The sequence below is a fragment of the Rissa tridactyla genome, chromosome 9 (assembly GCF_028500815.1).
Source record: "Rissa tridactyla isolate bRisTri1 chromosome 9, bRisTri1.patW.cur.20221130, whole genome shotgun sequence".
NCBI classification, from domain to species: Eukaryota; Metazoa; Chordata; class Aves; order Charadriiformes; family Laridae; genus Rissa; species Rissa tridactyla.
In genome coordinates, this window is record NC_071474.1 from 19,969,736 (window position 1) to 19,982,855 (window position 13,120).

Consider the following 13,120-nt stretch of genomic DNA (forward strand, 5'->3'; position numbering starts at 1 on the left):
AACTGAGCACTGAACCAGTAACATATACTGCACCTGGCCTAGTATTACATTTTTAACCTTACTTGTATATCCTATATTTATCTACTAGCTTGTGGGGGGGGGGGGGGGGATATCTCATTTCATTTAAGCCAAATGTTTCTTTTCTACTTACTGCTGATGATAGTACATGCTAACTGGCAAGAATTTTTTTCTTGCGTGTGACTGTTCTGCAAGCAACAACTGCTCTACAGTTCAAAGATTTGCATTTTTTTCACCAAAACTTGTCTGATCAAAGGTTGTCCTTTTTGTTAGTAATTGTTTAGCCACGTATATACAACTGGAGACAAGATTTACGTCAAACAAAACTACAAAATGTCCTGCTCTCAGTATACTTCTGCTTTAGGGTGTTGTATAGTGAGCTGTTCAGCGCAGCGTTATGCAAAACTCTAAGGTGCTTGCAGGCAGAGCTCTGTCTCTTTGTACGCTCCAAAGGTGCTTTCCAGGTGGTAACAGATGTCAGCCTGAGGAGAGTTTAAAACTTTCAGACAGGCCAGGACAGTGGACTTGTGTCGAAAGCAGGAGGCCATTTACAAGGATTTTGCTAAATGAATGGAAAGTATAACACGTGGTGTTCAAAAGTTTCCCCAACAATGTTTCATTACTGATGTGTCTGTGTCTTACTGATGAGGTAATCAGCACCTTGAAAATTGATTCCAATGTGCTTTAGGATATCCTCAAGTACTGTAGTGCCATAGTTGTAATTGTTTACCATTAAAACCTAGTGTGTAATTTTCAGTGAGGATTACTGGCTGTGCTCATCTTGTGTGTTTCTGGAGCATTTCCAGGTTGAATGTGAATTATATCTCATTCACACAGTGTGTTTATGGAAAATGTGCCATTAAAGTGTCTCCTTTCCTTAGAAAATGAAACTCCTCTTGTCCTTCTACAGGCTTGCAGAATATCACTAGCGTATGGCAGAGTATTTTAACTTGTTCTGGGTAAAACAAAATAAAGGAAATGGAAGTGTTCCCACTGTTCAGCACCTCTACCAAAACTTAACATCTAAACCCAAAGAAGACCTGCCCTTCAGTTTTCAAGGGCCTCGTCACCCAACAGCTGTTCATTTTTATGTCAGATTGTGGTGTGTGTCCTCTGTGTGTTTAAAGAGATCCTCCTAGCAATGGTAACCTTGTCATTGAGTTTGCTTGTGTGATGGTGGGTTTTTTTATAAATAATATTCTTGTGTTTATTACAACTTTGAGCAGTATTAACTATTTAAACCTGGTTGAAAACGAAGGTAAGTTCTGAAAAGGATGAAGGAGACAGAGTGAGAGTAGAAAAATGCTAGTATGAGAATGAAGAACAACTGCTGGCACCCCATTTAAACTGCTGTTGTCCAGGGAGAGGCTTCCTGGGTATGCGAAATCATCTACCCTTCTTGTCCCTTTTGTGGCTTCATAAAGTACTCGTGGGGAGCAGGAATCTCCTTCTCAGTTCAAGGAAAATATTAAATGACAAAGGATATGAAACGAAAAAGACTGGCAATGGTTAAGCACAGTTTACTGTGTATAATAGAAAATTACTAACTCTAAGGAATTAAACAGATCCACAATTGCCATTTTTTTGAGTCACTATGTGTAAGCATACATGTTACTCAAGCACAAATTAGAAGCTAAAATAATTGTTGCAGGTAGCAAAGAATTTCAAATCTTGTTTTTCAGAGTTGAATTTCAGACTGCAGTTGCAGGGTAAGAAGCAAAAGATGAACTTTGGTCCCACTCAGCCCTGTCACATTGAAACAAACCCAATTAAAATGCGTAGGTACATAAAATCTCCAAGCTACTAAAACTGTGCAAGCCACTTCAAAAATTCCTGCAGGGCTGTTTTTCTGTTAAGATCTACTAGTTAGCTGAATGTATAATTTTTCTGTATTAACACAAGACAGAAGATGGGCATAAACTACCTTAATCTTGAGCATTTTTATTTCACAAACATGAAAGTTAGAGGGCTGCTCGCTGTTGCTTTTGATTCTAACCTGCCATTTGCTCTAGCTTTATTTTTTCTGAGGAGAGACTTTCTGTTTTTGCCTTTACTGGAAAACAAATGCTTTTACTCCTAGAAACCAATTCTATATATCCCTTTCCCACCAAAACCAGAACTAAACCTATAAAAACATAAACAGTAAAAGAAAACTTGTAAAACTCAGCCTAATAGAAAACATCTATTAAAAGCACAAGCCTACAAGCAGCTAAAGATAGACTTGTGTTCCCACGCACGCCTTCCTGCGTACCATCACCTTCCTCACGCAAAGGTGGGGAGACAGCGTGTGGTGTTTATTCAAATAACAGTGTGCAGGAAACTGCCCCTTAGTCTGAGGCTTGGAAGTGGAAGCTGCAGGTTTTGTGTGCACGCTTTAAAGCACCCAGGGAATTTTTCATCTCATTTTGCAAGCTGTTTGTGGGAGTTCCTCATCTACTATGAGTCCTTGAACATGAAGCAAAAGTGCAACCTTAGAAAAATGACTGCTGTACGCTGCAAAAAACAAACTTCCGCTTGGAAAGGTAAATGCTCCGAACTTGAGGGGCTGGCAAAGCTACTCCTTGCAGCTGCGGCTACACCCCCTGCTTCAGCCCCCAGTTCAGTAACTCGGCACAAGAACTTTGCTAAACTTCAGGAGTGCCTAAAAGGAAAGAAACACCTTTTAAGGAAGCATTTCATGACAGTCAAGTGCTGCATGCCCATTCCATTCCCTTGTAGAAACAGAACAAGAGTTTCATGAACATGTTTCTTTTCCTTCCCCTGTTCTTAGCTTCTGCACCAGTTGTTTGCCAAAAATAAACACCATTCCACAACCATATATGTGCAAGAGCTTTCTGGTGATTGTGAGCCCCCTCCACCACTGCTGGTATCCCATAAGGCCAGGAGACTCTCTTCCTTCTAACACGCTCTGAACGGCTATGCATATAACCCAGCTGAATCGGGAATGCCTTTTACATCTGTTTTCTTTTCTGGACAAAAATAGCAGGAAAAGTTTAGCAAAAACATGTCACAAGTTGCTAGAAGTGTTTCAGGATCCTTTACTGTGGTCTTTGTTGAACTTTCATTCTCCAGCGGAACTAAAGAAGGATAATTTTCTCCTGGGACCTGCTTTAAAATACTTATCCATCTGCTGGTATTCAGAGAGAGTCAAGGTGTGTAACATTGAGGACTGGATGAAAAACAATTTCCAGAAAGACTTCTGTAACAGGCATGAGAACACAGTCAGTGACTTTTTACTAGAAGTTTGCAACAGGTACGTTTTTTGGGTGTGAAACTGCATCTACCGTAAAGGTTTAACTGCCTTGCAATGAGAGAATTGAGAGCTATTTACGCCATACATCCTATGTGAAGTGGAGCACTGTGGACGTGAGTGCTTTGACTTTGCAGGCTTAATATAGTGTTAAGTTGGTTTTATAGCGGCGATAGTGTATACCTCATACTGACTTTCCTTAAGCTTATTTTTTTTCTTTTTTTTTTTTTTTGAAGAATGAATAATTAATACAGGAAAAGTGCCATGCTGCCTACTAAACTGCTGCTTAACTGAAATGTACCATTCTGGCAGTACAAAACATTGTCCTGGCCGGGGGGGTGGGGGGAGCCTAGGGGGAAGACATGATTTTGTATAGTGACCATATGTCACAACAGAACCAAGTTCATTAAACATGTTACTAGAATTAAGTATTGCTTTGATACTGAAATTCAACTCTACCTAAGCTTTTTATAAACTACAGTAAAGGAAAAGAAATACCACTATGGAAAAGCAGCGCTGGGTGCACACCCTTTCTTAGAACAGCTTTACTGCTACAAAGCAGCTCTAATTAACAAAAAGTTAAATGACATTAGGGGGAGCAAACTGGGTAGAGCCAATGCCGGTGTTTTACTAACACGCAGGATGGCTGTGGTCCCAGACGGGAGCTGAAAGGGGCAGGCCAGTGCCTGTCCTGAAACGGCACACCTTTGTGCCGCAGCCAGCCTTCGGCTTTGTGCCACACCGGGGATGGGAAAAAGTTCTATTTGGAAGTAACAATTAAAAAAACCCCAACAAATGACAGGATACCGACAGGACAGAGTGTCTGACTGGATACAGTACTGACTGCAGCAGTACAGTCTCCAGACAGCAACAGTGCAGTCCCAAACCAAGGAGTGGAATGTAGGATCAAACCAGAACATTAAGTTGTAAGTACAAAATTTCAGAAGTAACAGTTCTAGAACAACTGTTAAAAAAAATGGATTAATTGGCCAAGTATCATGAGGAACCATATCTGTGCCTACAAAGGAGGGCGTAGGAGGAACCTCTGATTTTTTGGCAGTGGAATATCTACCCTGAGGCCACATTTAACTATTTCCATTTTTTTGCCATCACAAATTAGGATTCAGAAAGAGGACGTAAGACCACAGCTCTGCACAAACAGTGTAAGTGCCTTTTTCCTCTGCAGAATCCGTAACCCCAAACTGGTTGCTGCACCAAATTCAAAGCAAAGCCTGGGTAGCGAGCAATCTCAAAGTCCATGAAAATTTAGCCAATTCTTTTCCACAAATTAAACTGAACTCTTAAAAATGAGTTTATGTTGCCACTTGCTCCTCCTCCCACCTCATCCATTTTAGCATTCCTAAGACAAGTTCCTGCATTTTTTTTGGAGCAGCCCATTTGAGTGCATGTCCATCCAAACAAAATTCCTAGCATTCTGTGCAAAGAAAAATGCAAATTAAACAAATATCCAGCTTTTCCCTCTGAGTACTTTTACTCTGTTGACGAAGCCACAAGAGATGGCAGGTGGGAGCCTTTCTTGACCTTACCTGCTTTAAAACATTTGGTTTTCTTACTGTTCATAAGTATAAAGGAAAAGGGGGGGGGGGGAAGATCATGGAGCTGAGATGACCTCACTTTACTGCCTCCGCAAAAGGTGAAGTCAAGCAGCCGGGGGGGTGGAGTGGGGTGTAGAAAAAGAAGAATGTACTACGTACCAGGTTGTAAGGACAGAAGAACATGCTGCAGTGATGGCAGAGTCCCTTGTTTGCCCCCACGGCTGCTGCACACCTAAAACCCTGACACAGGCTGTAAGCACAGATCTTTACCTGGAAGTGCTTATGGACACCTTACCGTTCTGGGGGATGGAGGCAGGCTAATAGTTCTGTCCAAAGGTCTGACAAGATCGTTAGCATTGCTGTGATCATTTCCCTGCAATAACAAAGCCTAACGAGTCCTGTGCTAATAGAGGAGCATTCAGCTGCAGTTAGCTGAAGAGATGGGGAGCTGAGCTGCTGCTCCCTGGAGAGAGGTGTAAGCCAAACACTGCACAAAAGGCTTTGCAGGTTCACGCGTAAGGGTCCTTGCAAACATGCCTGGTCAGCACAACAGCTACTACTAACCGGTCTGCTCCAGTTTTCTGCACACAGTGCAAGTCAGTCATCAACACACTGTCTTGGAATAGTCCTTTTCTGTACCTTCCCAAGTCTACCCAAGCAACAAAAAAGCAAGCTTTTCTAATTTGCTGCATCATTGCTTAACAGTGGTGTTCCTACCCGTTTCAGTGATTTGAAGGAAGGTTTAAGAGTTGGGTGGGGTTCAAGCATCAACACTCTTAGGTGCTGGCACCTGTTCAGTAAATCCAAGGAGCTGAAATACACCCATTAATCCCTGTAAAATCAAGAGTGGGAGCGTCTTACTTGCCCATGCTCGGCATGTCTACACAACAGTCTCTTCACTCAATTGTCCTCGAATTCATCCTGACTTGAGTCCCATCTCTACTGGGTCTTCATTCGCTGCGCTTGGGGAAGCGCAGCACCATGCAACTCCTTAAGAAAAAACAATGCAGCTGCAGCTTCAATAGGCATCTGCCTCCCCTTCTCCACTAAGCCAGCTGAGCTATAGGTTTTGCTACCAATAGAAGACAGCAAGTAGGTAAGTTTTGCGGTTAGTAAAGCTGAGCATTAAAATCTACGTATGCCCCCACCTACTCATGCATTCTTATCCCTCCTGATGGAACAGGAGGTATTTTTCTAACTTTGATATTTATTCTTGATGATACAAGCTTCTCCTGAGCTCTATTATATATTTTTCCCCTCATCTCACCTGTAACGATCATGTTTTCAGATGTCCAAACCTGCTCTCCCTGACCCTCTCTGGATGCGGCCATGTTACAGATGATTGCATCTTGCTGCTGCTCAAGAACTGTCCAAACCTCGAGACACTCAAACTGGAGAACTGTGTGCGGATCACTGACCAGACACTGGAAGCAGTGACCCTCTATGGGGGGTCACTGCGAACGCTCCACGTGGATTTCTGCCGGAACATAACACAAACTGGTCTAGAGAGAGTTAGGGAAAAGCGTCCTTCGATAATGCTGAGAGCAGAGAGAAGTGCTAACATGATTCCAGACAATAAGCCAGAAAAAAAATTCATGTTTGAAAAAGCATCAAGAAAATTGGTTCAGCTTTAAGTGCAACAAACTGTATAAACTCAGGCAGTGTGGGTGCTTCACTTCCACTCTCCTCTCGGGTGCCATTGCTTCAGTGAACCAGGGCTACTTTCCCACGTTCTGGGAAGAGTCCAAAAGTCCAAAGAGATGGCTGGTATGTTTTGCGAAGGCTGCACTGGGAAAAGGCATGTGTTGCCACCAGGACAGTCTTAAGGAAAAAAACCTGTTAGCTTTCTGTTGTTCCTTGAAACTGGAAAACCCTGCATTGCCGTCACATAATGCTAGACCTTATTAAGGCTGAAAATTGCAATTTTGATACCGTGTTGTCGTGGATGAGGGGAACGTACCTCACTCAGGAGAGAGAAGCAGCGGTGTGTTTTATTGAGGTAAAATAGTAATTTGACAGAGTTCAATAAATTTGATGGAATTTAACAAAGTATAACAGTGGATTAATGGCAAGGTTCACCTTATTAATTACTGCATGGAAGAAACATACGAAGGAAAACTGAGTTAGAAAGGAGTTAGAATGATTCACACAGAGACCCGAGATGGAAAGAGTAAGGAGGACCCTCCCGCTGCATCACGAGGTTTGGAGTGGACCCCTTGGCTTTCTGAACTCCTTGTGTAATGGGAAAGGGCATAAACCTGCAGTAGATACAGCCTGAGTAACTGTATGATTTACACGAATTTCAGGGAAAGAGTGATTAACACATTTCTGTTAAAGGATATACCCACACTGTCATTCCATCCGCTACAGGTGATACCCAAGCCATGTAAAACCTTCCTAGCAAAAGCAGAGTGCCTGAGCACCATCACTTCCTCAGTGATTAACATTTGTAGCTCATTTGTCAGGCTTATAATGAGGGATGCATGGCAACCTGCACAAAACACAGTTTGACCCTTTACGTAATGTACTTTGACAAGATATACCTAGTTATTTTTTAAAGTTGACATTAAAGGAAACGCAGTATAAGCAACTGCTAGTTTATAGAACTATTCTACAGGAAAAAACAGTGACTTACAGCCTGGAGCATTACATGCTAAATTAGGAACATGCTACATTAGTGATCTTTATAAACACCAGTTTCTCACTGCAAAGTACAAAACAAATAGCTATTTTCAGCCCAAGCCACAGTGCTGTCACTTTCCTGTATGCTACTCTGCTACAGGGAAGTGAAACTTTTTTTTTTTTCCAGTGAAGGGTTGCAATGGCATCGTCTACAAAATTTGACACCAAAGGTTGCCACGGTTTTATTCTGCTGGATAAAATTTGCCTTGATCCAACACAGTGGGATTTGGTCATGGTATTGAGTACTCGGGACTGGTAACATCACATTCCCAGACTCTTTATGCACTTAACAGATTTTTGCCTGAGGAAAGGCAAACGTTTCCAAGTGCCACCTTACTGTGTCAACCGTACTGCAGTTACCTGTCCCGAGTTTTACTTGTTGGGTCTGTCTCAGTATAACAACCCAGAAAAATCATTGTGATCATTTAGTTTGAATTCAGGTTCTTTTAAAAAGCACCCTGTCTCAAACCCCGTGTGTTACTCTGTGTAGGAGCATGTGTCCTCCCTTATTTTCCATTTTGTTCAGCAATTCTGACATGAATTCAGAATTCTGACTCCTAGAGAGCGCACCATAATATATAATCCTGCCCATTCTTGCCGACTCTGCAGCTGAACTTGTATTTACCTTTAATCTCCCTCACAGTCAATACCATCCACTGAGGAACTTCACGCTTACAAAAAATGGCAGATGGTTCAATCGGGCTATCGATAACTTAGTTTCCCCTAGAGGGCCAGACGTCAGCCCAGCTTAGACGTCAAACAGAAGGCTGTATACAGAGCAGTTTGACAAACTATGGATCATGAACACTTCCAGCTTCAATCATAATAAAGCCTACAGCAGTTTAAATTAAAACCTTACACAGAGCAGGAACACCGAGTGTGTGTGACCTTAAAATTATAGCAAATTTAGAAATACTAGCTTTGGGGAAAAATAAAGAGAGTCAACCTTTCTGTTCCATTACACAGCAATTATTCAAGACCTCGTCACTACGGCAGTCTCTGTGCATATACCATCGCAAGCCTGCTCCTCATTTACATGGGGGGCTCTGCAATTGTGGATAAGTAATCTTCCTGCACTGATAACACAACACTGATGAAATCTGGTTAAACACACATGAACTGTAGTTTGCATTGCTGGAATACAAGTACATCCAGACCATCATGGTTTAAAATAATCTGATAGCTTTTTTGCATTTTAACAGCTGTATCTACAGCTTTAGCTTCACAGACTTACTACTTGTCTGCATTTTAATCTTTTCTATAACTGGAAGACTACAAGAGCTAACTTTTCCTCTAAGGAACAGAACTTGTGACTTCTTAAATTGCTATTTAACAAATTATTAAAGGTTGTCACAAATATCTAACATGATACATGTTTTTCTTTTAATTTAGAGAACAGTGGGACTGTAGTACCTCTAAACCAAAAAGACTGTATGAACAGCTACTGCTGAAGTAAAGCAGACCTTCCCCCCCTCATTGGCATCTAAACTGTAGAAACAACTTCTGAAGTTAGGCCTCAATTACTTAGGAATAACTGGTTTCGTTTTCCAATTTCTCCCTGTATGCTTTTTACAATACTGTTGCTCCTTTTATCAAAACTACATGGAGAAAATGCTTGGGGTGTCGTAACAGAGAACTCAGCTCTGACGCCTCAGGTAGTCTTGAAAGAAAGATTTATTTCAACTGATATATTGTCTGTTGTTCGTCTTTGAACAGAAGGAAAGGAAACAGGTTATCAAAATTCCACTTGAGGCCAATTTTTACTGCACGAGTAGTACTGGAAAATTGTATTTCCAATCAGTTTCTCTAAGAAGGTAAGTTTCAAACAATCTCAGCAGAAATATTAGACTACATTCCTATGGCTTATTCTTTCCTCTGCAAGAACTGATGAGCTAGCTATCAACTCCTGAAAATATTCTTCATGTGGTGCATCAAAAATGGAAAGAGGAATTTACAGCTCTCAACGTAAGTGAATATACTTACTCCTCCTTTCCATCCTGGTTAATTGATCCACAGATATCCTTTGGTACTCTCTAATTTGGCTGAGCTAAGAAATTAATCGCAGCATTACACAAACTTAGCCAAACAGAGCTGAAATGCTGGAGAAATACTTGATCAGTAGGAGTATCTGTAAGAAACACTCACCCAGAAGGACAAATAAAGAAAATTTAATTATTGCATCTTCACAACTTGAAGATATTTAATGGCACTCATTCCTAAAATGTAAGTAGGACCCTTATGCATTGCAAAGGAAGGAACAGAACTGGAAGCACAGACGGGAAGGACAAAGAGCAATCCTAAACCAGCATTTGCACCTTGGAAAGGAGATTGCTAGACTGAACAGACTTACTGTGATGTGGAAACTGGGATGTTGACACAATTCTTACCTTGGATACACAATTCTTGCATGGAAAAAACACTAGTTTCACATATTGCTGACAAGCCAAAACAAGGTAGGAATTCTATATAGTCACGTTAGTAACCTTCTCTTCTCAAGACCTTCTCTTGCTGCCAGCTCTCTAAGCGCTGTGATGACAGATGCACGTCTGTAGATGCGTCTGTAGATGTAACACCTAACAGATTTTCAAGTAACTACAAGATATGAAAGCAGGTTTGCATATGTCTACATATTTTTTATGCCTTTTTGCCAGTTTTCTATCAGGACTGGTTTGGGGGGGGGGGGGGGGACACACAGACAACAGACACGGACACACACGGTGGTGTTACCTTTTTTTTGGTTTTGTTTTTTTTTTTACTTTACAGAGCTAAAAAGGGCCTTGGAACACTCTCCCACTTGGTTTCTTTTCCTATTTGTGTACAAATGGCTCCAAGTAATGTTACTTTGCTCTTCCTCCTCCTTGAATGGGGACAGTTGTTCATGACATGGTAAAATTTGAAGACAGTTGTGTCTATAAATTTTTTCAGCATCAATAATAAATTTTCTTGCTTAGCAATCCAATTTGAAAATTGACTATAAAACCATTACATTTTACTTAAGGTATTATGTGAGGATGGAAGTATGTTAACAGTTTTCTTTAGTTCCAAGCCATTTGAGTTCCATCAAAGTTCTCTTAACGTTACTGAAACGTTGTTTACTCTTCACAGACCCTAACTCTAACTTACCAGGCATGAAGGGAGGAAAGCTTGTTATCTATCGCTTTAGGATAGTACTCAAAAAAGGGGACAAACCAAGCTGCCTACTTGTAAGATGAATCAAGTTATCAGATGCAAGTAGCAAACAAGACTTGATTACCAGAAGTTTGTGCCTTTTCCTACACAGTAAGGGAACAGCAACATCCAGAAGGCCCTTCAGATTTCCATTGTGATACTGTAGCTCAGCTTGGCAATAAGGTATAAGGCAGTTAAACAAAGTCCCACAGCACAGTACCATTGCTTACTTACATGCAGTGGCATTTTTTTGCCGTTAAACTTCATCACCCAGTCAAAACAGCTCAATGACACATTTAAATCAAACTTCCTGACCTGATCACTTGTTCACCCCTTCTCTGGAGAATACACTCTTCACGAATGCATTCTGCTCTAACCAGTCCCCTCTAATTCCACCTACCGCTACATTCCAGTTCTGCCAGATGAACCAACGCTACAACCGCAAGCTCCAGAAAGGGTGAGGCCTCAACCAGGTAAAGTAACTTGTCTACCTCTAGTCTGGGGACTGGCTGTTCGTCTTCTCTCTGCTGTAGCGTGCCTACCTGCTTCAAAGGGCTACCCGCTGTCTGACAGCCCGACAGCCCCAAAGGTTAGGGAGGTACTTCCTAGGTGGGAAAGGAAAAAAAAAAAAAAAAAAAAGAAATAGGGAAAAGCGATGGGAAATGCCAGAAGTGGTAGGGAAGAAACTACCTAATCCCAGGGTACAAACAGGATAAGAAACGTAAATTATGGGCTTCAAGAAACAACAGCTTTATAAACCAGAGAGTAAGTGCTTCTTGAGAGTTATTTGAGGTGTAAGGAAAAGATTAGGTACTACTCATGTATAACAAAAAATAAGCAGCAGCAAGTAGTCATGTTAAACAAGGGACACAGGCTTTTGGCATCTACATGCCATCTACAGCACATTACTGCCGTGGCTAAAGCTTTTCAAGCTGTTTTTCTCTAGTTATGTTTAGAATTTAACACTTTAAGCTTACTGTGCCTCCATATCTCATATTAATTTGAAATGGGTCTAGATAAACACATTGTCACACGCCTGTTCCTGCCTCTGATACCCATCTGTTACCACTGACACTTCCTGCTTCAGTCATACACGTACGTCCCACCCAATGCTGAAAGGTGGATGGGAAACGAGGTAGGACGTCTGAGACTCACTTGCAGCCCACCTTGCTACAGCCAACCCTGCCTCACGCAACAACGCTGCCACTAGAAGGTTTCTTACAAGATCGAGTTACATATTTTTTTCTTTAAGTAACTGCACGTATGACCTACTTATACTACAGAATGTAGTACTCCCTTTCTATATTGGGAGATGTTTGCATACATAAAATACCCTTAAACTGACATAAAGTTAGAAATTTCTCAGATGTTCTCCAACAGCAGGACATAACCAGCGCTGTACATTCTTCATCTTTGTATGCAATTATGTATAAGAAGCCTTGTGCAAGAAACTTGAATGTGATTCCAGCCTCACTCAGATGCCCAAGCAACACAAAAATGTCAATCAGCAGGTTAAAGGGAATGTATGCACAATATAATTATGGTGAAAACAAACAGTAGGATAAAATAAAAATGACTAAGCGCATGATAGTTTTAATGACGCTAAGACAGAATATTCAAAATACAAGCACAATCAATAAAAAAGTCTCAATTAAAGCAATCAAGCACAATCCTTTAATCAACATCAATATTTACCAATATCAACATCCTCTTTCACTTTACTGTAAACTGCCTCCAAAACCACCCTCATTACCCAAGAAGCCAACTGCATATACCATACAAAACTGTAATTTTTAGGCACAGTTCTATTGTTTTCTGTGCCTGATTGCAACAGACTGACAAATTAGTAGCACTAATTCAGACACATAAATGAAGTCTAGTAGGCAATAACACAGGACTTTATATAGCAGTTTCCCCTTTTATTTGTAACCTTATACTTTTTATGTATTACACCTATAAATTTAGACCAAGATGTGAATATACTCCCCCACAACATAATGATGGGACACCAAAGTCTCAGTCCAATTTGTAACCATAATACATAATGAGGCAGGAAACTAAGTCTGTGTGATTTCAGAGCCAAGTCCCACCTCCTCCCAAAACTGCCGAAAGCCCTCCTCCAGGTGTCTCACATTGCAGTCTGCTTCTTGGTCACAGCTCAAGAACCTTTTGCCCTTTTCATGAGCCAATAACTAGTCCTAACCAAAATAACTTCACAGATCTGCAAATTTTATCCAGCTTATCAAGTCAGCCCTTTGGCCACGCTGAGCTGGCAGCAATGCACCACTTCAGTCTCCGACAACCAGGACATTTCCTATCAACGCCTGCTAACGTACAACAATCACATGCGGGAAAACAACAGGAATTTCTGCTCTCTTCTCCAGAATTAGCTGGACCAGCCTTGTCCCAGGCGAGATGAAGCTAACAAATGCTGTGGGCAGCCCTC

At 41.2% G+C, this 13,120-nt stretch overlaps 1 protein-coding gene across 1 annotated transcript; it reads left to right on the plus strand.

Annotated features, from left to right (window-relative positions):
- The first annotated feature begins 921 nt into the window (after window positions 1-921).
- On the plus strand, window positions 922-11,231 carry FBXL22 (F-box and leucine rich repeat protein 22). The gene is made up of 2 exons (XM_054215672.1): window positions 922-3,271; window positions 6,113-11,231. Exons 1-2 carry the CDS (start codon window positions 2,937-2,939, stop codon window positions 6,456-6,458), a joined length of 681 nt encoding a protein of 226 aa, XP_054071647.1. The 5' UTR covers window positions 922-2,936; the 3' UTR covers window positions 6,459-11,231.
- Window positions 11,232-13,120: the final 1,889 nt, after the last annotated feature.